This window comes from Artemia franciscana, chromosome 7, assembly GCF_032884065.1.
Source record: "Artemia franciscana chromosome 7, ASM3288406v1, whole genome shotgun sequence".
Classification (NCBI taxonomy): domain Eukaryota; kingdom Metazoa; phylum Arthropoda; class Branchiopoda; order Anostraca; family Artemiidae; genus Artemia; species Artemia franciscana.
In genome coordinates, this window is record NC_088869.1 from 19,180,633 (window position 1) to 19,206,623 (window position 25,991).

The window sequence follows — 25,991 nt, forward strand, 5'->3', positions numbered from 1 at the left end:
TCTACCGGCTGTAATTAGGCTGTAAATTAGACAGTAAATTAGCTGTGAGTACCGGCTGTAAATTAGGGGCTAAAGTCTCTACCGGCTGTAATTAGGCTGTAAATTAGACAGTAAATTAGCTGTGAGTACCGGCTGTAAATTAGGGGCTAAAGTCTCTACCGGCTGTAATTAGGCTGTAAATTAGACAGTAAATTAGCTGTGAGTACCGGCTGTAAATTAGGGGCTAAAGTCTCTACCGGCTGTAATATAGTGTTCAGATTATGGATTTATTGAGTAAAAATTGTCATCGAATTTTTGTCACTATTTTGGCCACCAACAAATTCTCAGCAGAAAATATACATATTTTTTAAACTGTTTCTACTTATACTATTAGACTGAAAATTAACTTAGTACTTGTGCAGACTTCGTTGGTTTGCCGTCGTAACTTGATGGTATAAGCAGCCTCATACCTTGTACCTACTCAGTAGGGAGTTATATGTTTGCAATCCATCGATGCCAGGTTTTTTATTGCAATGTTTATGATTTGGTATGCAATTGCTATGACTAGCTGTCTACCAGTAAGTAAATGATGAACCTCGAACAAGTAATATTCAGAACTTTGCTATTAAAAAGGAAAAAATAAACATGGTCAGTATTTGAGCTTCTCATTCAGGCTATGCACAAGTAGGTGAGAACAGTTCGACTTGCTCAATAAAGAGTTTACATAGAATAAGAGCAAGTTTCTTGATATTTATTCCATAGCTTTTATTAAAAATTAGGAGTTTATTGAAGTAGAAATTCGCAAAAGGATAAAAAAAAGATAAAGATCCTCCAGAGCTATTGCTGGTGCATAGGATCGATTAATAAAATTGAATCGATAGAATTGATAGGATAGGACTGTATCGATAGGATTGATAGGATAGGATTGAATCAGCGTAAGAATGCAACTTTCAAGATCCAATTGCATGCAACTTTTTTTCTTCACTAAATACTAATCAAAAGTTTTTTTGTAATCTACTTTTAATACAATTTGTTTTTTTGTTCACTATTTTTTATACAATTTTTTTTCCAATCTTGTTTATGCTCGCTATGTTTTAATACAATTTCTTCTTTGCTAAGTAAATTTTTAATGCAACTTGTATTGCTTTGTTCACTAAGTTTGTCCCAGTGAATTCCCCAGTAAATTGTCCCAGTGATGATATATAGACTAAGCAAGTGTTAATTAATTATATTGTATTCCTTGAATTGATCAAAATCACTAAAAATATCCCGTGATAATATCTGTATATCTGTCCACTTGAGTTGATAAAGGATAAAGATCTTTCAGAGCCACTGCTGGGGCATAGGGCGTCGAATCGACATTTCAGTTGCTGATTTCAGCTTCAGCATAGGAGCAAGTTTCTTGATATATGTACCTTAGCTTTTATTGAAAATTAGGAGTGTACTTTGAGCAGTATAAGAAATAAGAGAGCTAGACCTGTATTGTTAATCAATCCAATATACCCCTTTTCAATTGGATTCTCACCATTCTAATTGAAAATTTCCGACATTTTTACAATTTCCCATCACGAGCTTTACTATCAAAACAGGTCTTATGAGATAAGAATTTTTGATGTAATTTAAAAAAAATTGTTTAATTATATTTTATTTTTTCTCTATTACTGATAAATTGTAATAATTTAATATGACATAATATTTAGTGGATTGTTCGATATCAATAATAAGAACAGTTGTTATTATCTTTCCCTTTTCTTTCAATAACCTTTAAATCGTAGCTTTATCTAATTTTTTCAGTTTATTTTCAAAATCAGCTGCCTTAGATTCAAAACGCTTAGGTTCAGATAGATCAACCATTCCACCTTAAAATCAATATTGATAACCATTTTCGTTCCATATTAAGTTGTAACACGTTTTATTGCTTTAATTGCATATTCCATTCCAATGTCTAAATCTTCTTTCCTAATAGTTCGATTGTATTTATTTTTAATTTTCTTTTCGGTTAAAAGTTTCTACATTTACTAGTAAATTATTTTACTAAAGTAACCTACATGATTGCTTCTCTTTCTGATAATATAATGCAGTAAATGTTATATGGAATAGCAGGTACTTGATCTAATAAAAGTTTAGTTTGTATATCAGAAGTTGATCCAAATAGATAAATATTCGATTCCTGCTTTGATACATCGAAACAAAATAAAGGATATACTGTTTTAAAATCATTATAACTCACAATTGTTCCACTATCAACGTTTTATGTTTATATCCTAACTATAAAAATCGTTCATAAACGTTAGAACAAGCTTTGTTAGCATCGCTTTAATCGCATTTAAAATCTTCTTGTGGATATTTATATCTATTTACTCACATTTCAATTCTATAAGTGTCCATATGGTCAAATACCCTATTGCTTTGCGTATAACTGCTATATTGTTCAGATTTCTCTAACACAACAACAATTTCAGTAGTAATATGGCGTTCACTGAATACCCTCCTTGTTAATTCTTTATCTGTTTTATTATAGAATAGAATAGAATAGGTTTTATTTGCACAATCTCTTGTAGTCATAAAACTAAATGGCGCTTGTGCTTACAAAAAAGAAAAAAAGGATTAAATCAAACGACAAAAAAAAAAAATCAGAAGACAAATAATTTAAAATCAACAATTGTTATACTTTGATACAAAGAAAGGGATGAATGAGTTGGAAAAACGATTTGTGCGTAAAGGAGGTGCTGCTAATCTGTCAAATTTCTTCAACCTAGTACTTCGATGTTTCACTAAAACTGGTGGTAGTATCGATCTGTATTTATCACTTCTGAGAAGATATTGGCCAAATTTAAGAATCAAACTGAGACGACGCTCTTGAAGAGAGGGAATTTGTAAAGTGGATAATGCTAACTTATATTCGATAAAAGCATCGCACAATATTACTTTGACTGCTCTTTTTTGTATTGACTCAAGCTGGTCACTTAGGTAAATAGTGTTATTGACTTGTGGGCCCCATACGGGACATGTATACTCTAAAATTGGTCGAATGTAAGTAAGATAGGCTATCCTTAGTTGTGTCACTGAAAAACCAAATCGACGCATTAGTATAAGTGTCCGCATCGCACTATTTGCCTTTTTGATAATTGTATCTACATGGAGGCTGAAAGAGCAGTCGATGCTAAACTTGACACCAAGCACTACTGCCGAAGATTCACTAGGATAAGGAGGAGGAGGGCACACAAAGTCTCTCTTCAGGGGATTAAAGCGAAGGATTTTAGTCTTTCCTTCGTTGATTTGGAGGCTGTTCGCAGTACATTCATCTTTGAAGTTTTTGATTATTTCGTTACAGAATTGGGGGACAGCCTCAGACTTCTCAACAATGTACTTCAGTAGGACTGACAAGTCGTCTACATACTTAAATCTTTCTTCATAGCCGGAAAGGATGAAATTTATCACTGCCAAAAACAGTAGACTAGCGAGCTTAGTACCTTGTGGGGCTCCTTATGTAAGCTCGACCCATTCGGAGTCGGTATCTCCTGGGAAAAGACTGTAAACGCACTGATAGCGGGCTTGTAAAAAATTGATCACTAAAAGGAGAATATGTGTTTGCGCACCCATGGTGCGTAGACTTGTGATAGCAACGGAATGGCGAATAAGATCAAAAGCCTTTCGGTAGTCTACGAGGAGAAGGTCGACTATAGCACTTCCTCGGTCGAGCCACTCGACAATGAGATGGTACATCCGTACTAAATAAACAGTTGTGCTGCTGCCTCTTAAGCATCCATACTGATACGGGTCTAGATGTGCAGAGACCTGTGACATAAGTTTGCGGTAAATAAACGTTTCTGCAACTTTAGAAAGGTTCGGAGTTATTGATATAGGCCGGAGTTGATCACAAGATTTTGGACACCTTACTTTTGGAATAACGCGGACATATGCTCTTTTCCAAGCACTAGGGAATACTTGCTGAAGGAAACATTGGTTGATTATAGAAGAGAGTGGCTTAGCCAGAAAAATGGCGAATTCACGTAACAGCTTTACTGGAAGCTCACCTGGGTAGGACGCACAGCTCGCTTTCAGTCTTAGGAGTTCCTTATAAACAGTGAATTCAGAGACCTCACATACGTCCTCAATCTCTGCACCAGCAATGATAGTATCAATTTCTGATTTGGTGATTGATGGAAATGAGGTACAAATGTCAGCAAAAAAGGATTGACTTCATTAGCTGAGGTTAAGGTACTGTCCTCTTTGAGGAGCCTTAGATCTCTGAGTGTTGTCTTACCGGTAAGTCTTTTTACTGAGAAATGCCATTTGTTGGGGTCTATTGTGAGTAAGGGAGTAATTTTATCCCTCACATACTGCCTCTTGGCACGCTTGTTTAGTTTAACAATATGATTACGCAACTTGGCTGAAGCTACGTTATCACCAGCGATATGAAGGCGACAACGGGTTTTTATTAAATTCTTTAGATCATTGGTTATCCACGGTTTATCAGTGTCACTCACAGTAATGACTTTTACGGGAAAACAAGTCTGAAATTGCTCCTGAAGCAGAGTATTCAGCTTATTGACTTTAATATTAATATCCTGTTCAGAGCAAATGTCCTCAAACTGATAATTACCGATCCAGCGACCAAATGTAGATATCGAGTCCTCAGTAAGTGGTCGCACCGTATACTTGACTCGTTTTGGCTTCGGAATTGCCGAACTGGCTTCCCAGAAGATGATAAAGTGATCAGAATTCAGAAGGGGTCCTAGGGATCTCGGTGCGTAATAAAAGTCTGTCAAGTTTGTAAAAATCAAGTCCAGTATGCTGCCACTTTGATGGGTAGGTATTGTAACGGCTTGTCGCAAATCTAAAATATTTGAAACCCATTGCCTATTAGTTTGATTGAAGTCTCCGGCAATAACAAAGCCAGGAGAGACATGCTTGCGGCGCATTTTGTCTACGAAAAACTGAATGTGTTCAATCAAGTCTTTCCTGTTTTTAGCACTTTCAGGATAATAGACCGAAGCAACAATTAAACATGAAAATCTTTTTGATAAACGTGCAGGTTTGCATTCGGTCCATAATATTTCGTGGTCGGAGTCAAAAGGCTCACTTAACAGCCTTGAGGATAGGTCATTACGAACATAAAGTCCAACGCCTCCTCCTCGACGATTCAAGCCACGATCGTGACGCGTATTAAAGTAGCTTGCGTAACCTTTGATGCGCGCCGATTCGTCAGAAGTGTCCCAACATTCGCTTATTATTATTATTGAGGCGTTGTTCTGCCTGGCAATAACTTCAAGTGGATCAGTTTTGTTGTTCAAAGATCTAGCGTTACACACAAGTATATTTGGCAACTTACTTTTAGCTAAAGGACGTTCGGGCTTAAGAACGGGCGGGCTATCCTGGAAGGGGCACACGGGAGTTTCGTCAAATCTCTTCAGACTCGGTATTTTAGGTGCTCTGGATATCTTGATTTTCACCAGGTTTCGCTCAAACACTTGTTTTGGCGAAGAACAATAGTCACGGCTTGTCACTAGTACCGAAATAGCACACCCCGTACGCCTTCTCCTTTCATTTTTCCCTGCCCGACATCCACGTTTCTTTCCTGTCGGATTGTTTCCATTGGTGGACGATGCGCCACCTGTGACTTCTCGCAGTAAGTGCAATGCAGTTAGCGTAGTCAAGATAGATGGCGCCAAAAAGGTAGAATGGAAACGCAACTTTATTAAGTCATTTTTTGGCACAGCGACGGCTTCAACAGGAGTGATTCTGGTACTCAAAAATAGAGCGAAAAAAAACTGCATAAGTCAATATCATTCTCACCATGAAAAACCAACTTCCGCGCACAAATAAAAAGGTAAACTATGGTAGGATGTTTTGCTAGCCGCACATGTGACATCATTTTTGCATAAAGTTTACTATCACTTGGGAGAGTCCAAGATTCAACATCTTTTAAATGAAATCATAACTTAATTGTCGAGATACATTCACATTGTTTTCTTTAGTTTGTGTATATTAATTTCTGGGTGTAGAATTATCTATAATAGGCTTTTGAAATATTTTCCAGAAAGGAACAACAACTTGATTCACTGCCATTTATATCCGGAAAAAATTATTAAATAAACTATAAAAGATTAACAGTGGAGGAGGTTCTTCGATTGTCACTGAGGGTGTCAATAAGAGCTTCATTGGGGATATAAGCCTTTCTTCTGCTCATCAAGATGTTTATTGAAATGTCTCTTGTTATTTGAAACTATATTTTTTTTTTATGGGATTTGGTATTTACCAAAAGTGATCGTAAATTCTGTCGGTCTGACGGTCTGTCCCGGTTTACCTAGTTTGGGCACTTCCAGATAAGCTAGGACGATGAAATTTGGCAGGCGTATGAGGGACCAGACCAGATTGAACTAAAAATAGTCATGTCCCCAATTCGACCATCAGGAGGGGGGAGGGGAGTGGAGGACAGTTAATTAGGAAAAATTTGAAAAAATGAGGTATATTTAACTTAGGAACGGGTGATTGGATCTAAATGACATTTGATGTTTAGAAGGATACCGTGTCTCAGAGCTCTTATTTTAAATCCCAACGGGATCTGGTAACATTAGGGGGAGTTGGAGGGGGAAACCTGAAATCTTTGAAAACAGTTAGAGTGAAGGGATTGGGAGGAAGCTTGGTGGGAAGAATAAGCACAAGTCCTAGATACTTGATTGACATAACCGGACTGAATCCGCTCTCTTTGGGGGGATTGGGGGTGTTAATTTGGAAAAATTAGAAAATTTAAGGTATTTTTAACTTACGAACCAGTGACCGGATCTTAATGAAATTTGATATTTAGAAGGAACCTATGTCCCAGAGCTCTTATTTAAATCCCAAACAGATCTGTTGACGTTGGGGGATTTAGACTGGGGAAACTGGAAATCTTGGGAAACACTTAGAGTGAAGAGATCGGGATTAAATTTGGTGGGTAGAATAAGCAAATGTCGTATATGTGATTGACGTAACCGGACTGGATCCGATCTCTTTGGGGGAGTTGGGAGGGTGTCCAGTACTTTGGCGAGTTCGGTGCATCTGGACGTGCTAGAACGATGAAAATTGGTAGGCGTGTCAGGGACCTGCACAAATTGACTTGATAAAGTCGTTTTCCCCGATTCGACCATCTGGGGGGCTGACGGGAGAGGAAAAATTAGAAAAAATGAGGTATTTTTAACTCACGAGTGGGTTATCAGATCTTAATGAATTTTTAATATTTAGAAGGACCTTGTGTCTTAGAGCTCTCATTTTAAATCCCGACCGCCGTTAAGCCTCTAATTTTTTCTTTTAAATCCATCTATTCATTCATAGAATTTTGCTTGAGCTCATGCCATATGAGCTCTTGGCTCTTCCGACCTCGTCACAAGTGCCATATGAGCTCTTAGCTCTTACTAGAAATATCACATCTTGTAAGTGAAGAATGAAGTAAAAAGTTATCAAATGAAGTACAGGCAGTAAAAAGTTAAAAAGCCAAATAGAAATCAATAAAAAGGATGTTCATTAAAATCGTCAATTCGTTCGGGGTTTAACTGGTAGATAGAGTTTTAAAAAAGAACGGAATATTGCTATTTCAAATTTATTTATAAATAAGACGAAAATACGAGAATTTCAAGGTATTTCAGCGTATGTGTTCATAGATGAGGAACAAGATAATAGCCCAAGTATTTAACGGTTTATATAAAACTCCCTTTCAGTTAATATTTCAATGAATGCAAATGGAGGTGATTTTGGATCGCTTTTTGATACTGTTGTTAGAGATTTAAAAAATAGAATCAATGATAGAGAAAGTTATTGAGTTAAATTTAAAAAAAAAACGTTTAATATTTTACTCTCAGAAGAATACTGAGGAACTCGAACCTGTCTTTTATCATAGCTATTCCTGAGTTTTTAGTAAAAATAGTGACATCGGACAAAACCATCTGAAAAGTAATCACATGAATATACACACATTAGTCATAGAAAATACTCCCAGATCAGGCTTACAATTTGAAAGTGTCGATGGAATTGAATATCAAATGATAATATCACAAAATTTCGTGGGAGGTACTTACAAAGAATTGCTTGAATTTATAAAAAATAAAAAAGCTTGCATTAGTGTAAGGAATAATGGAAATAAATGCTTTCTTTGGTCGATACTTGCTTGTCTTCACCCAGATAAAAATCATGAAGAAAGACTATCAAACATATGAAAATGAATTCAACTTTAATGGGATTGCTAATTTTCCAATGGAAATTCGAGTTCTTGTATAAATTTGAAAACAAATATAAAATTAGAATTTGTTTCTTTGAAACAAGTGAAAATAAAGTGGCTAGAGCTCATATTCCTAAATGGAAAACTGCTGCACATGTGAATAGTTACTCCTTTTTAATAATCATTTTGTTTTAATTAAAGATGTAAACAAACTACTTGCATCCCAAATATCAATAACTAAATGGAAAGTCCAACTATGTAAATTATGTGGAAGATACTTCAATGAACAAGAATTTTTTTTTTTAATTATGATAAAAAGGAAAACTGTGAGGATCCTGACATCATTGTGCCAAAACCAGGATCTAAAATTGAATTAAAAAATATAGCTAAACAAATCAAAGTGCCCTTTTGTATTATAGTCGATTTTAGATTTTATAATGAAGAATTTAATCTCAAGAAAGGTAAAAAGACAATTAAAGTAGCAGAGCAAGGCCATTTACTTGTGGATTCCAAGTATGCTGTTCTTTTGAAACAGCACAAAATAAATATTATGAATACTTCGGTGAAGATGCTAGCGGGCACTTTGTAACTATCATAAGAGAAGTGTGTTAAGAAATAGCCAATGAGTATAAAATAGACAGAGAGGACAGGGTTATACACTAGAACAAGTAAGAGAAAAATTCAATAATATAATTTAAAAAAGCTGTCATATTTGTTAATTGGAAATAGTAGCTAATAATTTTCAGTTAGATCGCGACCATATGCCTGGTAATATTCTTGGACTTAATCATACTACATATAATGAAAAATTTAGTATTCCTAAACATATCCCCATTGTAATGCATAATCTATCAAAAAAGACTCATTATTTTTTTGGCAATTAGTACCTGACAACGGTATTTTTGATTCAGCGGAGAATTTTATATCGTTTTATAAAAACAATTACTGTTAATGAAACTCAATACGACATGTGCTTCATAGATTCACTCTGTTTTGTGACTTAATCGCTAGATAAGCTTTCTAAAAATTTAGCTAAATGTGAATTGTTATTTCTTAAACAATTGGAATTGTTTAAGAAATAATTTTTAGTATGCTTCTGATGTATTTCAAAATGCTGAAGAATCCCAAAAATTAATAGAGAAAGGGATTTATCCCCATAAATATATTGAAAGCTATAAAGAAGAAATGATAAAAATTACCTTCAATAGACAAGTTTTATTCTAGATTACCGGGGAAAATGTTTCTGAAGAAGAATATATAAGAGCGAAATCTATTTGGAAATTATTTAAATGAAAAGCGCTATTAGATTAAACTAAATTATACATAAACACTAATGTTTCACTTTTTTGAGATATTGTTGAAGATTTTAAAAGTTTATATTTGAATGATTATAGACTAGATCCACTGTTCTTCTACTCAGCACAAGGACCAACATGGGAAGCTTTTCTCAAATACTAAAGCTGAAAGCCCATTATTTTCTGACAAAGATATGTATACCTTTATTGAAAAAGGAAAAAGAGGATGTTTATCTCAGTGTATTAAAAGATATGCTAAAGCAATTAATAAATATGTGACAAACTTTAATAAAACACAACCTTAACTTGCAATGTATCCAAACACAAACTTGCAATACTACTACTACTACTACTAATAACTCACTGCAGCACCAAGCCGCCTGAGGCCAACACAGCTACGCACGCTCCTCCTCCAACCTAATCTATTTAAAGCCTCCCTCTTTACACCCTCCCAGGAAGTTCCCATTTCCTTTAAATCCTTATTTATGACATCCTCCCAACCCAGACAAGGACGACCTGCTTTCCGTGTAGCCCCAGACGGTTGGCCAAAAAGGACAATCTTCGGTAATCTGTCATCCTTCATCCGTAGAACGTGGCCTGGCCATCTCAACCTTTCTTTCATTATAGCCCCAGAAAGCGGGATTGAACCACACTTTTCGTACAACCTACTGTTTGAAATACGGTCAGTCAGCCGGGTACCCAGAACAATCCGTAGGCAATTTCTCTGGAAAACATCTAGTAAATTTTCATCTGCTTTTCGGAGTGTCCATGCTTCAGAGCCATATTTGACCACTGTCATCACTGTAGCTTCCAATATTCTAATCTTGGTTTGTAGGCTTATCTTTCTATTCTTTCACGGCAGGAGAATGATTAGAAGAATTATTTAAGTAACGATCACTATGTGTGGGTTTTCTATAGACTCCGAACTCGAAGCATATACCATTTCGGTGAACCAGGACATCTAAGAAAGGAAGACGCCTTTCTGCTTCCAATTCCCAAGTAAATTTAAGTTTTGGATTCAAGGAGTTAAGCAAGTGAAGGAAAGACTCCAGAGATTCACCACCATGCTCCCACAAATAAAAAAATTTCATCTTTGAAACGAACCTAAGATTTCGGTTTACAAAAACTTTGCAAAATAGCCTTTTCTTCAAGGTTTTCCATTAAGATGTAACTCTCAATTGGTAAAAGGGTGGCACGCATTGGAAGCTTTATTTTGGTTTTTGGTTTTTTCCTTGATTGTATTTTTTTGTTCGCGCTGAAGAAGAGTTTTCTCTCGAAATGTTCGCTTTTTGTGTTTTTTTCAGTATTTTCATTTGGCCTTTAAAAACCCTCATTTTTGATCGTTTTCTTTCTTTATGTTATGGCAGGCCAACGTGGTTTAAGAAATTATCTATGAACAAGAAAAGGAACAAGACTAAACTGTATCAAGCTAATGCAAAATTGCTGTCACTCATCCAAGATTTGGCTTAAAAATAGCTAGTGTGGGGTTGAAAAAGACAAAAGGGTTTTTTTTTATATTTTCTTCTCAGATGAGGAAGGTTTGTTTGTAAATTTTACTTCTGAGTTTTTAGATTTTTAGGAATTCTTGACGGATATTCGTTTAAATTATGCTGTTTTAGTCTACTAATTTAAAGAAATGCTTTACAATGTTTTGTCTCCTTTATAGCCTTCAGAGGAAGTTCTCGGAGGTGACAAGCGTGGTATAAAGCGACCTCTGGAAGAAGAAGAAGAAGAGGTAGAGAACCCGGACGAAGTAAGACTTTGGGAAGACGGATTCAAAGATAGATATTATGAGAGTAAATTCCGTGTCCTTCCAGATAATTTAGATTTCCGAGAACATGTTGGCCATGAATATTTGCTGGGACTTGCATGGGTTCTACAGTATTACTATCAGGTAAGATTCTTTTTTTTTAAATTAATTTAGAACAATACGTGTATCAGTTCGAAGGATTTCGGCTCTTCATGGGATTTCCTTATAGAGGCTTCACTAACCAAGATATTTGCGGGGATGGGTTGAAGCCTAAAATTTTTCGTGGGTGGCTGGTAAAATTCACTGGCCGTTTTATCGACCGAGATCGACTTTTTTTGTAAAATATATAAAGTTTTCATGGGACAAATTCTATGTCACGCTGTTAACACGCCCGGTCATGGTGTGTGTATTAGTTAGAAAGCACATCTTTCTTGAAATTTTCTAAATCTTTTTCTTGGAAGCGAGATTTTTCTTCAAAAAGATTTTTTTTTTTCTCGAAAAATTAGGCAGGCCGAAGTTTGCCTATAGGGGTCTAAAGTCTCAAAATTTTGAAAGTCTCCATAGTCTCTTCTACTCTTCAAATAATTTGCCTCTTTTGCATGTTGTAAAATTTGAACACTCCCCACACACACACACACACACACACTTCTCCTGTTTCTGCTTCTCCTGAAAGGCGTGGTTCCTGCTCTAATTGAGCCATAGATTATCTTATCAATAAAATGGCAGTGAAAATAATTTAGCACGCTTTTGAGGATAGCATTTGATTTTTAGCTGAATATGGGAAAGTGTGAAACCAAATGGGACGGTAAAACTCTCCTGGACTTATTTTATGCACATGATATGAGTGCCCTAATTCTCTTTTTTCTTTTTTTTTGCAAAATGAATAAATTTGGAGGTTTCGATAGTCCAGGGTGTAAGATTAGGGTTGAAAATTATTTTTGAGAAGAAAAAGTTGCTTTGACTGGGAATGAATGAAGATGAAGAGGGGATGATGGGTAATAAGGAGATCGATGAAGTAGATAGCCCTGTACTATATGCACTATATATGTAATAAGTAAAATAATTGAAGTCCATGGCGTTTTTCAACATTAAATAATGTTTGGAAGAATAGAAAGATAAGTGTACAAACCAATATAATAAGTACTGGAAGATATTGTTGTGAAAGTGGTCAAGTATGGTTCTTAAACGTGGGCGCTTCGAAAGGCAGAGGAAGATTTACTAAAAATTTTCCATAGGAATTGTCCACGGACCAGTTTCGGTTTGACTGACCGTATGTCAAACAACAAACTGTTCAAAAATGTGATTCTTACCAGTTTTTTAGGACTACAAATAAAGAAATGTTGGTATTGCTAGGACACGTTATACGAATGCAGGATAACAGATTGCCAAAGTTTGTTCCTATTGGCCATGCTTTTGGGACCATAAAAAGCAGGTCGTCCCTGAGTGGAGTGGGAAGAAATCATAAGCAAGGATTTAAAAGAAATGGGAACTTCAGAGGAGAGGTAAAGAGTGAGGTTTTCAATAGATTGGTCTGGAGGAGAGGGTGTTGGCCAAAGGAGGCTTGGTGGTGCAGTGTGTTTTTATTAGTAGTAGTAGTATGTGTGCGTCCGTTTTTGCGTACATGAACTTTTTTGTCGTAGGTAGCGCAATAGTGCTGCTTAAGTAAAGAGCGATGTGGGTACAACGTATTATTAATTTACTTATTATTTATTTTTTGGGGGGTTTTACACCAGGGCGTTTTGTATCGAAGGAGTTGTCGTAGAAACTTCGAAAAGGGCTCGTTGGATTGGAAATTCAAAGGTCTAGTGCCTTTTTTAATAGTCGAAAGTGATTGGAGGTCCAAAATTTTCCCAAATACATTCAATCAAAATTTGAAATATGTATTTGGTTCAACGTAAATTAAAGATCCGGAAATCATGTCTTTGAGGATAACAACCCCCCTCCCAGAGCCCTCAGGATAAGTGTTGTAAGTTTTGCCGCGGGGACATATAAGGCTTGTATTGAAATGGTGATCGTATAAACTTTGGAGGGGGCTCTTGGGATTGGTAATTAGAAGTTCTAGTCCCCTTTGTGAGATTCAGAGTGATCAGAGGGTGGATACCTCCCCCCTTATTTTACCGAAATGCATCTGATAGAATGAGATGGCCATTTGATGTCTTAGAAACTTCGAAAAAAAAACTCGTTCGATTCGAAATTTAAAGGGCCAGTGTCCTTTTTAATATTCAAAAGAGATTGGAGGGCAACTAATTCCTCCTCTCGTTCCTACCATTTCCTTAAACACATCCAATAAAAATTTTCAAATAGCCATTTTGTTCAACGTATTTGAAAGATCCATAAATTATGTCTTTGAGGATGACAACCCCCCCCCCCACACACACACACACACACAGCCCTTAGGGCAAGGGCTGTAAGTTATGCACTGGGATTATATAAGTTTTATGTAGAAAGGGTAATCGGATAATACTAAATATGGATAATACTACTATGACTACTATTAAAACTACGCCTAAGGGCAGGAAGGTGAAATTTTCAGGAAATTCTGAGAGGGGAAGATGAAATGAATCAGGATACGCCCTCAGTGTGCAGCTTTTCAAAAGTCTGTAACAGCAATATCTTAGGAACAGTTTGGTGTGTGGAGTTGAAACTAACAGGGTTTGTTGTGAAGGATGAAAGATGTGAATGTGAATGAAGAGAGTGTTTATGAAGGATGTGAAGAGAGAAAAAAAAATTTGTATCGTAAAGCTACTGCTTTTACTTTTACTACTGCTACTATTACTACTACTGCCACTAAAGCTTAGGCTACTACAATTGATACTACAGCTACTACTACTACTACTGCTATTAAAACTAAGATTATTAAGCGAAAAATTTGGGATATATAGAAACTATATGGAACTAAATCGTAACACACTATGTCCACACATGTTGTCAAGCAGACACATCAGATATGCTACAGGAATGGTTGATGGTCTTTATTAAGCTGAAACTTTCAGCGTGTGTTGAAGGGGTTGTTAAAGGAACCAAAGGTGCTATGCGCATTCTGCTACTAATGCTGCTACAGCTATTGCTACTGCACAAGCTAAGGGTATTAAAGTGAAGCTTTTAAGGAATATATAGGCGCATGATGAACCAAAAGGAAACAAATTATGAGCATGTGGACTTTCAAAATGGTGACAAAGCAATATCTGAAGAACAACTTATATCCGTAATTTAGGCTTTTAAGGGTAAGTTGTGGGGGATTTTGAACTACCCAGAAGCACTATATTTACACTTTTTATACTACCACTACTATCAATGTAACTAATGTATTTATTAAGCTTTTCAGAAGGGCATATAAGCAACATAATAGGTATCATCAAATAGCTAGAATACCATTGGAACTTTTAAAGGAGCTTATTCAGTTCAAAATTAAAATTTCTGGTCCCCGTTTTAAGAGTAACAAGAGATTGGAGGGCAAGCAGCCCTTCTCTCAAGCCCTTTCATTTTCCATTGGCATTCAGTCAAAATTTTGAGACAGGTATCTTGTTCAGCATAGTAGAATGGTCCTGCAACTATGTCTTTAGGTATATAAGGCATGTCAAGCCCCCACAAGTATACAATTTGCCCATAATACTCTAAAACTAAATGCTGCTTTAAAATAAATCAAAAGGCATTGTATTTATGGTTGCCAATAAGACACCTCTGCAATATATCGAGAACGACTGGGGGTATTAAATTGAAACTATTGAGATACTACTATTACTACTTTTGCTCTTATAATATGAATAAATAAAAAGAGTATAGTTGTATCCAGGTTGTCAAAGATCATAGATAGAATCTTTTTCTATTTCTACTATTTCTAGGTCAATTTCTAAATAGAATTTAAATAGAATCTATTTCTTAGGTTAACTTCAGAAGCTATAAAATTAAATTAAAAGACACTGTTTGTGTCAGGATTAAAAATTGTTGAAAAAGTTTCTCCAACATACAAATATGAATTCTCATAGAAAAAAAAGTGAAAAGATATAAAATAATATTTTTTCCATGAAAAAGACAATGTAAATAAAAAACGAACAGGAATTAATTTAAAAAACTCTTTCCACAAAGCAAGTTCTTAAAAGGAAAGTGCAGAGCTCCATTAGGTCAAATAATCTTCCAATTGTAAAACTACCACAAATCGCTATCAATAAATAAATGAAATTCAAAACGAACAGAAATTACAATAAATTGCCCAATCAAACTCAAAGCAAGCAGAAATTAACATGAGTTGGACTGATAACCCCTATACCTTCTCAAAACCAGAACACAATTTGTACTTTACTGAAAACAAAATACATTTGAAATGTTTTCACTTTTCTTCCGTTCATAAATAAAAAATTGTCAAAACTTTAAGGAATAAATATTAGTATATGTCAATTAAACTGACAATCCACGGTCTTTTTTTTCTTTCTTTATACTTATTTCATTCATCTCCAGTCTAAGCAACATAATCTTCTTAACATCAATTTTGAACCATCGGAATCTCCAAAGGCTTATTCATTTTGCTCATATTTTATCTTGAATGCTCAAATCATGTAAATCATTTAATCCTAAGAAAATTTTACCTTTCTATTTGATTCCATGCTCTCCCATATTCACAAAAAACATAGAAAAGCACGGTAGAGATACTTCAGGCATTCAAATACAAATCAAAAGGGTCATATTAGGCTATGATTATAACAGAGCTAGAGGAAGGTGCCAGAAGAAATGGCACTCGTAAGCAATACTATATGCTTAAAGACTACAAGAGAATAGGAAACCTGATAGCTGGAAATGTAAAGAAGGCGGACGGCACTGTAATAATTGGCCGACCAATCGTGACCATTTGCGAATGAACCATCTCAATCGCAAAATGAATTCACTGCTGACGTATCGCCTGAAGAAGTAATGAAATCAGTAAAAATTTCTCGAGAGACATAAAGAGCCAGGAGTAGAAAGGTTACCACCTGAGCTGTATAAAGCAGACCCATCCTTAATCAGAACGCTCAAGGACTTCTCCAGGAAGCTCCGGAGGAACGAGTACCTTCCCAAGATTTGAGGGATGCAACAATCGTTCCAGTGTTCAAGAAGGGCGATAAAGTGACTACAAAAGACTATCGAGGCATCTCACTGATCGACACGCCCTGAAAGATTTTCGCCATCTTTGTCGTAAGCACAATTCAGAGGCGAAAAATTGTGCAGACCAAATTTCCTCACCTCGAATACTCCTACACCAGATCGGGTCTACTTATAACTGAGAAACCATGGCTGTCTTTTTGGATCTTATACGAACAATCGACTTGATACTTCGGCCGATACTATAGGAAATCATGGTAGAAGACGAAGTCCTCTGAAACTGGTCAGCCCGATGAAAGCCTACTATGAAAACAAGCTTACCTTCATCCCCTGGTAGTAGAAGCTTACAGTGCTTTTCAAAATCGTTCCATAAGACTGGAAATTGGAATCGAGCTGACATGTTGCTAAGAATGGCAAAGAGCGCTAGCCTGAAAAGTCTGACCATAAGTATCCCCCAAAACAAGCACCTGCCTACAGATAGGAACTCGGCAGTCACCATAAACGGACAACAGCCTGAAATGGTTGAAGGATTCAGGTAACTTGGGCCACTGATAGATATCAAGAATGGGAGCCTTGAACAAAATCAAGGCTAGAATAAGCAGCCCATGAAGCACTTTGTGCAATACAAAAGCCCTTCTGGTACAGAGGCTAGATCAACCCAAAGACCAGACTCGGAGTCTATGTGGTGTGTATTCGCGAATATTAAACCTGGCAGCTAAAGGCAGAAGAAGAATGCTAACTCGACATCTTTGATCGGAAGTTCCTGGGAGCCATTTGCCACTTCAAACTTAGGCGAAGGATAAACAACAGCCATCGAATCCAAAAGTACAATTAGAAGCATTCATTATCATTATCGTCACCAACAGAAGGCTCAAATGATTTTGGCACGTTATGCGGCACCCAAGTGGAATGCCTGACCCGCCCGTCTCTTGAATTTAAGCCTTCCCAATGGAACAAATAGTAAGAAAATCCGACGAAATCATGCCGCACTGAAAAAAGACTTCCAGCCTTTGAAAGGATACCGAATATACGGACGCAAAGGGACAAAGCATGGTTGGAAATGTCTGCCCACAAATAGAAGACCCAGGAAGTGGTAGATTGGGGTCCAACATTTAAAACTAGAATATTAGCCTAAAAAATAGCTATAGAATAATAATTAAAAATAAAACGAGTTAACATCCTAGAAGGTAGCTTTTGAGGGACGAAGCAAAGTAGAAATATCGTACTTGGAAGAAACAGAAAGAGGGTGGAAAATGAATGAGGTTGTGAAGCGGTTGGAAAAGCGGAGACATTTGAGAATCTAGAGGAGACAAAAAGGTAACAGATTGAAGAATAAATGACCATGATGAGTCTCGGAAGATTGAAAAGACAGTTTAAATGATACTGGCAGGACTGTATTTTCATAATGGAATATAACGTGTCGTGGTCGGGTTTTAAGCCGCATTTACGGTTTTCCCAATTAGATTTTCAATATCCAAAGAGATTTCCAATTAGAGAGACAATAAAAGTAAACGCAATACAATTAATTCAGTAAAGTTTTCCAGCGTTAACACCTGTAAATTTAAAGCAAACATCGGCGTTGAAATTCATATATTTTCTGTGTATTAAGATGCATCTGTATCTTACGAAAACAATATAATATAAGAAAAAAAAATATTATAACCGCAGTTTGATAACTGAATATACTGTATATAAAATTAAATGCAACGTAATACAAGAATGCAAAAATATATCACAACTGCAGTTTTTTATTTATCCGCAGTTTTATGTAAGTTCAGCTTACAATTTTTATAAGCTGTCATATCGCTTAAATGTGAACGCCATTCTTTTTTCTAGGGTTGTCCAAGCTGGGAATGGTTCTTCCCTTATCACTATGCCTGTTTCGCTAGTGATTTTATAAATTTGTCTGATGTAAATCTGGAGTTCCCAAAGGATACAAAACCTGTAAGTTTTTTTTTTTTTTTTTATTTTAAAGTTTTAATACGTAGCATACATATCTGCACAGAGTAGGGAATTGTTAAAAAATCCAAAACTGTTCCTATGAAACCCAAGGAAATTTTTCAAAATGTGTCTAGGAATATACTTTGACCCCATCACTCCTCCTTAAAAATAATAATGTGTAAATAATAATATGTGTGTATGCCAAGCGGTCCTCATTGCTAAGAAAAAAAAACTAACCTTTAGAGTGAACTCATAGGCTACAGAGTCGAAGAAACATTGAAGTTAGATTTGGAGTATGGGTTAAAAAAAAGCTCTCCGCTCTACCAAAAATGTGGGTCAATCCCGCTTTCTAATGAGAGAAAGATTTAGATGGCTACGACATATTCTAGGAATAAAGGACGAAAGGCTGCCAAATATCATCCTTGTTGGCCAGCCATTTAGGACCAAACAAAAATGCAAGTCGTCCCCGAGTGGGTTGGGAGGATTTCGTAAGGGAAGATTTAAGGGAAATTGAACTTCTTGGGAGCGTAAAAAGAGATAGGCTTGGAATAGTTTGGGATTTAGGAAGAGCGTCCTTAGCCGTGTTGGCCTCAGACAACTTAGTGCTGCAGTGAGTTGTTAGTAGTAGTAGTAGTAGTAATTTCATCTTCAACCTAAAGTAGAAATTCTAATAAAAACTGACAATTGATTTATTGAACAATCGATTTAATGTCAAGATTCATTTTGTTTCAATCAGCTATGGCTTTGATATTTTTAGAGAAGGTAGCACTAAGTAAGCACCCGATTTCCAGTCATGTCTTATGCCAATGGTGTAATTAATAACTATCCTAACGCTAGCTGAGGTGTTAACATTTCAGAAACAAGTAGAAAATAACTTTATTATAGATAAATGCTATCTTTTAGTATGAATTGCATTCATAAATGGAGTTTGTACTAGGACGATGCTCAACTATTATTGAGGGCATCGCGGATCTCACAGGCGCACGTCGTATCAGATGCAACGCTATAACCTTGCCTATAGTAAAGGCCATACGGCTCCGATATTTTATTATATATTTATTTTTTCTGAGGCACTTCATATGAAAGGGGTCGTCCTATTAACTTCAAAGGAGGCTCATTTTATTGGAAATTGAGAGTTCTAGTGCTGTTTTTAAGAGTCCAAAGTGATTGGAGGACGACTAGCCCCCCTCCACGCTCTTTTTCCTAAAATGTATATCCCATAGAAATTTTGAGGTAGCCATTTTGTTAAAGATAGTTCAAAGACCATATAACAAAAACTCCGGGTTCGACACAACCCCCAGGAGAAATCGAGAGTTCTAGTATAATTTTTAAGAGTCAAGAGTGATCGGAGGGCAGCTAGATCCCCCCCCCACGCAATTTGTCCCCAAGTGCGTCAGATGGAAATTTGAGATAGCCATCTTGTTAATAATAGTTCGAAGGTCAAATAATAAAAACTCAGGTGTCGACACAAATCCCTAGGGTCAGGAGAAAGGTTCTTATGGAAGGGATGATCCTATAAACTTCAGAGAGGGCCCATTTGATTGGTGATTAAAATTTCTAGTTCACTTTTAAGAGTCAAAAGTGGTCAGAGGGCAGCTAGCCCACACCTTTTTCCCCCCCAAATACATTAGACAAAATTTTGGGGTAGCCATTTTGTTAAAAATAGTTAAGAGGTCAGATAACAATAACTCTGGTGTCGACACAAGTCCCCAGGGCCTGGGGGCAGGCGTTGTAATTTATGCCCTGGGGGCATATATGGTTCTTGTGGAAGGGATGCTCGTATAAACATATGAGAGGGCTCATTTGATTGGAAATTGAAAGCTCTATTTCACTTTTTAAGAGTCAAAAGAGATCCGAGGGCAACTATCCCCCGCCTATTTTTCTCCAAATCCATCCGATAAAAATTTTGAGATAGCAATTTTTTTAGATAGCAATTTTGTGTCCTTGGGGTATATATGGTTCTTGTGGAAGGGATGCACTTATAAACACAAGAGAGGGCTCATTTGATTGGAAATTGAAAGTTCTAGTTCATTTTTTAGGAGTCAAAAGTGATCAGAGGGCAGCTACTCCCCTCCACGCACTCCCCCCAGCAAATACATAAGATAAAAATTTTGAGATAACTATTTAGTTAAAAATAGTTCAAAGTTCAGATAACAAAAACTTAGGTGTCGACACAACCCCCCAGGGCCCGGGGGAAGGCATTGTAAGTTATGCCCTGGGGGCATGTATGTTTCTTATGGAGGAGATGCTCATATAAACTTAAGAGAGGGCTCGTTTGTTTATAAAGCGAAAGTTTTAGTCCACATTTTAAGAGTCAAAAGAGATCGGAGGGCAACTAGCCCCTCCACGCTTTTTTCCCCAAATGCATTAGATAAAAAATTTTAGATAGCCATTTTGTTGAAAATAGTTAAAAGGTCAGATAGAAAAAACCTGGTGTTCACAAAACCCTCCAGGGCCAGGGGGCAATACTTAGATTTAGCTGCTTGCGTGGCAGCTTCGATTTCCGGTGCAAGGGCTGTAAGCTATGCAAATTGCTTATTGATACGTTGATACCTTTTTTACTTTTACGATCCTTTCTTTACTTCGCTATTTTTTACTTTGATATTGTTACTTTGATGCTAGTTCTGATACTTTGATGAACGTTTGAAAACTTGAAACTTGAAACTTTTTGCAATCAAAGACGAACAAGAATTAATTAAAAAAAAACTTACCGGAAAAGAAGTTTTTCAAAGAAGAATAAAGGCCATATTAAACTTCAGATGAGCAGATTTTGGGTTTCATTTATTCTTTAATAGTAATTTCTGGTCGTTTTGAGTTTGAACTTTAACAGGTATTTGTGTCTGCTCATCTTAAGTTTAATATGGCCTTTACTTTTCTTTGAAAAACATTTTTTTCGGGAAGAATTTTTTTTTTTAATTAACGTAGGAAAATTTCAACTTTCCTGTTGAAGGATAAAACAAATTTGAAGACCTTTCCATTAGAAATGATTTTGAATGTATGTTTGAAACCCGAAAATTCGATTGAACGAGTTAAAAGTACTACGGAAAGGGTGCCGGAAAATATCACCCTTTTTGTATTTTTGGTCCGAATAGGTCATATATGTCTCAGAGCGGAGACTCAGTTGATACACATAAAAATAAGTCATAGCCAATCAAAGGCGAAAACAGAATCGGTATTGGAAGGGTGGGAGGGGTGCAGAGATAAAAATGCTGCTCCCCATCGGTGTTTTATGGCCCTCTGATCCTATAACTTGTGCAATTTTTAAGATTCTGAGGGGGGCACATGCCCTTAAAACTACTCCCTTGATCGCACCTGTAGCCCATGGTCTTCATTATTTGTGTTTTTTTCTTTTTTGTTGCTCATTGTTAGCAGTTGAATTTTTTTCAGTTCTTTCCCCTTGAGCAGCTTATGGCGGTCTTTCCAGCAGCATCCCGAAGCCATGTTCCAAAACCTTGGGGAGAACTTATGATTGACCCGGTAAGTGAAACAAGATTCGTAAAATTTTAAATGTGTTTTAAACCATGTTTGACTGTGTTTTAAAACAAGATTCATGAAATTTTAAATCATGCTATAGAGGGATTTGATTTAACCATCGTACTGTTAAACGAAAAAGTGCTCTCGCGATCAAGAATGGATTTGTGCCAAACAATTCTGATGGTAATGACTCACAGTTCAAAACCATCTGTGTCGGATCATTTGTTCAATTGAATCATTCTGTTTTGAAATTCTATAACACATGTGTATGATTAAAAAATTTTAGACGACAAAACATTACTCATCTACTTTTTGGTATTAACCAAGTGACATATAGCAATCGCAAATTCTGTCGGTCTGTCTGTCTGTCGGTCCCGGTTTTGCTACTTTAGGCACTTCCAGGTAAGCTGGGACGATGAAATTTGGCAGGCATATTAGGGACCGGACCAGATTAACTAGAAATTGTTATTTTCCCGATTTTACCATCTGGGGGGAGTGGGGGGCGGTTTATTCGGAAAAAATAGAAAAAATGAAGTATTTTTAAATTACGAACGGTTGATCGGATCTTAATGAAATTTGATGTTTGGAAGGATATCGTGTCTTAGAGCTGATATCCATATCAGCATATGATCGGGATGAAACTTGGTGGGAAAAATAAGTACAACTCCTAGATACATGATAGATATAACCGGAACGGATCCGATCTCTTTGGGGTAGTTGGGGGGGAGGGTTAATTCTGAAAAATAAAAAAATGAGGTATTTTTAACTTACTAACGGGTGATCGGATCTCCATGAAATTTGATATTTAGAAGGATATCGTGTCTCAAAGCTCTTATTTTAAATCCTGACCGGATCTGGTGACATTGGGGGGAGTTTGGGGGGACCTAAAATCATGGAAAACGCTTAGAGTGGAGGGATCGGGATGAAACTTGGTGGAAAAAAAAAAGCACAAGTCTTAGATACGTGATTGACATAATTGGAACGGATCCGATCTATTGGGGGGGGGGGGGGAGGGTTAAATCTGAAAAATTAGAACAAATGACGTATTTTTAACTTACGAAGGAGTGATCGGATCTTCATGAAACTTCATATTTAGAAGCACCTCGTAACTCAGATCTCTTATTTCAAATCTCAATCGAATCCAGCGTCATTGGGGGGCAGTTGGAGGGGGGGACCGGAAATCTTAAGAAAATAATTAAAGCGGAGAGATCAGGATGAAACTGGATGGGAAGAATAAAAACAAGTCTAAAATACGTGACTGTCATAACCGGGCCGGATTCGCTCTCTTTGGTGGATTTGAGGGGGGGGGGGGGTAATTTGGAAAAATGATGTATTTGTAGCTTACGAACGGGTGACCAGATCTTAATGAAATTTGATATTTAGAAGGATCTTGTGCTTTAAAGCTCTTATTCTAAATTCTGACCAGATTCTGTGACATTGGGGGGAGTTGGAGGGGGAAACCGGAATTCTTAGAGAACGTGAAAATTGGGGTATTTTTATCTTACGAATAGGTGATCGAATTTTAATGAAATTTGATATATAGAAGGATCTTATGTCTCAGATGCTCCATTTTCGGCTCGAATTGGATCCTTGGACATAGGGGGTTGGAGGAGGGAAACAGAAATCTTGGAAAACGCTTATAGTGGAGAGATCGGGATGAAACTTGATGGGAAGAATAAGCACAAATTCTTGATACGGGATTGACATAATTGGAACGGATTCGTTCTCTTTGGAGGAGCTGGGGGGGTGTCAATTTGGAAGACTTTTAAAAAATCGAGGTATTTTTAACTTAAGAACGGTTGAACGGATCTTAGTGAAATTTGATGTTTAGAAGGAATTCATGTCTCAGAGCTCTTATTTCAAATCCCGACTAGATCTGTTGACATTGGGGGGAGTTGGAGGGGGAAATCGGAAATCTTGGAAAACGCTTAGAATGGAGGAATCGGGATGAAGCTTGGTGGATAGAATAATCAAATGTCGTAGATACATGATTGCTGTAATCGTACTGGATTCGCTCTCTTTGGGAGAGCTGGGGGGAGAGAGGGATTCAGTGCTTTGGCAAGTTCGGTGCTTCTGGGCGTGCTAGGACGATGAAAATTGGTAGGCGTGTCAGGGAGTTGCACAAATTGACTTGATAAAGTCGTTTTCCCAGATTCGACTATATGAGGGGGCTAAAGGGAGAAGAAAAACTAGAAAAAATGAGGTATTTATAACTTACGAGTGGGTGATTGGATCTTAATGAATTTTGACATTTAGAAGGACATCGTGACTCAGAGCTCTTATTTTAAATCGCGACCGGCATTAAGCCTCTGATTTTCCTTTTATATCAATCTACTGGTTCTTAGAATTTTGTTAGAGCTCATACCATATGAGCTCTTGGCTCTTAGCTCTTCTTGCCTCGTCACAATTGCCATATGAGCTCTTTGCTCTTGTTTTATATTATATTAGTTATATTTATGAATAGAATGGAATAAGACCCGGTGAATAGATTAAAGTTTTAAGTGAAAAAGAACGCTTTCTAGGCCTTTAATGAGGGAATTGGCTATAACACGTTCTGCGGATGAAGGATGACAGTCCCGAAAGATTGTCCTTTACAGCCAACCGTCTAGGGCTAATTTCAGTTTCATTTTTTGAATGACAAAATTAATGGCGCCCGGGCACCTTTAAACTCAAGGCCATAAGTCAACCATTTACCTAGGTTTCTTCCTAAAGCTGCGTCTGCTCAATTTCTATTTAAAGGAGTCGGTAGATGGGTCATTAGGGATAACATTCCGCGGGAGACTATTCTGAATGGTGGTGTTGCTGTTCAATTACTGGTTCCGATGTGTCTCTTCTTGTAGGTGATCCGAGCGTACTGTGTTTTTTGCGTATTTGCCATATTAGCTTGGCAAAGGCAGTTAAAGTACAGATACCTGTTCATCGTCTGAGGGAAAGTATTACGCGTAGAAACAACCATTGACGCCGCAAATCTCTCACTGAGGGGTTACAAGGCTAGCCGATAGGAGCCACTACTCGCTCTTGAAGTCTTATTTTGTATCCTTTAGAGTGGTGCCCTTAGGGTTTAAGAAGCCCCTGCAAAAAGCGGGCATCAACCTTCATCAGTTCGCCTAATTCCTGACTTATACAAAGGGACAATCAAGCTGGATCGTCAGAGATTCTTTGAACGAAGAACCACACCCAGATTTCTTGTAGAGGAGGACCGAAACCGATTGAGATGTGCACCCCAAGATGTGGGGAGGAATGAGTTGCCAAGAATCGAAATTTTTCAACTTTCATGATGACCTCACCTTCGAAGTTGAAGTCGAAACGTCGAGGCGATAACTTCGATCGGGTGATTAGTAGCTGCTTAGTCTTGGATTCATTGAAATGGACCATCCAGCCATGAGACCATTTTTCTATTTCCTGGAGATCTGACTGCAAGGATAACGAAGCTTATATACGGGTATTCCTGTTAATGGACAGCTGCATGGGCCTTGGCATCGCCAACAAAAGGATGGAGGTGAATCTGGCTGTTGCCTATTTCTTTTACGTACGCTAAAAAAAAATGCTGGTCCAAGGACGCTACCCTAAGGAGACTCGGCCATTATAAGACACTTATTGAAAGTAAGTCCATCGATAACTAAGCGTAGAATATGATTGCTTAGAATATTTCTTAAAACCTCAGGTACACGACCACAAATCCCGTGCGCTTGAGGCTTTTTTCTCAAATAGCCCTTATGACAAACTCTATTGGGAGCTTTTGCAATGTCAAAAGGAAACACCCTAACATCGCACCGTTACACCCTTGGGTTAGAAGTTTAACCCACTCCTGATGATGGCTATTCAGGCAGTCAAATGTAGAGAGCTTCCGGAAGAATCCATACTACTTATCACTAATGAGACTACTTGGCTCGAAATCCTTATTATCATTATTTAAGAATTAACGACGCTTCTTGACTACTAAGGTCCCTGCGTCGGCCCTGCAGTGCATTCCTGCAGCGTGATTCGATCTCTGGGTCCCGTATTACCAAGCTAAGGTCAAATCCACTGCGCCACCACAGGACGCTCGAAATCCTTTCTACTTATCCGTTCTGCTTTTGAAACATAATTGCGACGTAGAAATAAAAAAAAAGGGAACCATGTTATTCATAAATCTTGTCTTATTTAACGACTGGTTTGACCATGGCGCCTCGGACATTACCAATTTCGGTTTGATCTGAAGGTAAAACCTCAAATTACTATCTACAGTCATATCCGTATTAGTTGACACACTGTATATTATTCTTTACTATTTATTTGCATT

At 37.1% G+C, this 25,991-nt stretch overlaps 1 protein-coding gene across 1 annotated transcript in view; it reads left to right on the forward strand.

Moving 5' to 3' along the window:
* The window catches only part of LOC136028943 (5'-3' exoribonuclease 2 homolog), a 147,524-nt gene that overhangs the window by 86,463 nt on the left and 35,070 nt on the right, over positions 1–25,991 (forward strand). The window contains exons 12-14 of the mRNA XM_065706930.1: positions 11,138–11,365; positions 18,131–18,238; positions 21,623–21,712. Of these exons, the coding sequence (XP_065563002.1) occupies positions 11,138–11,365; positions 18,131–18,238; positions 21,623–21,712 (426 nt within the window). The remainder of the gene's footprint in view (positions 1–11,137; positions 11,366–18,130; positions 18,239–21,622; positions 21,713–25,991) is intronic.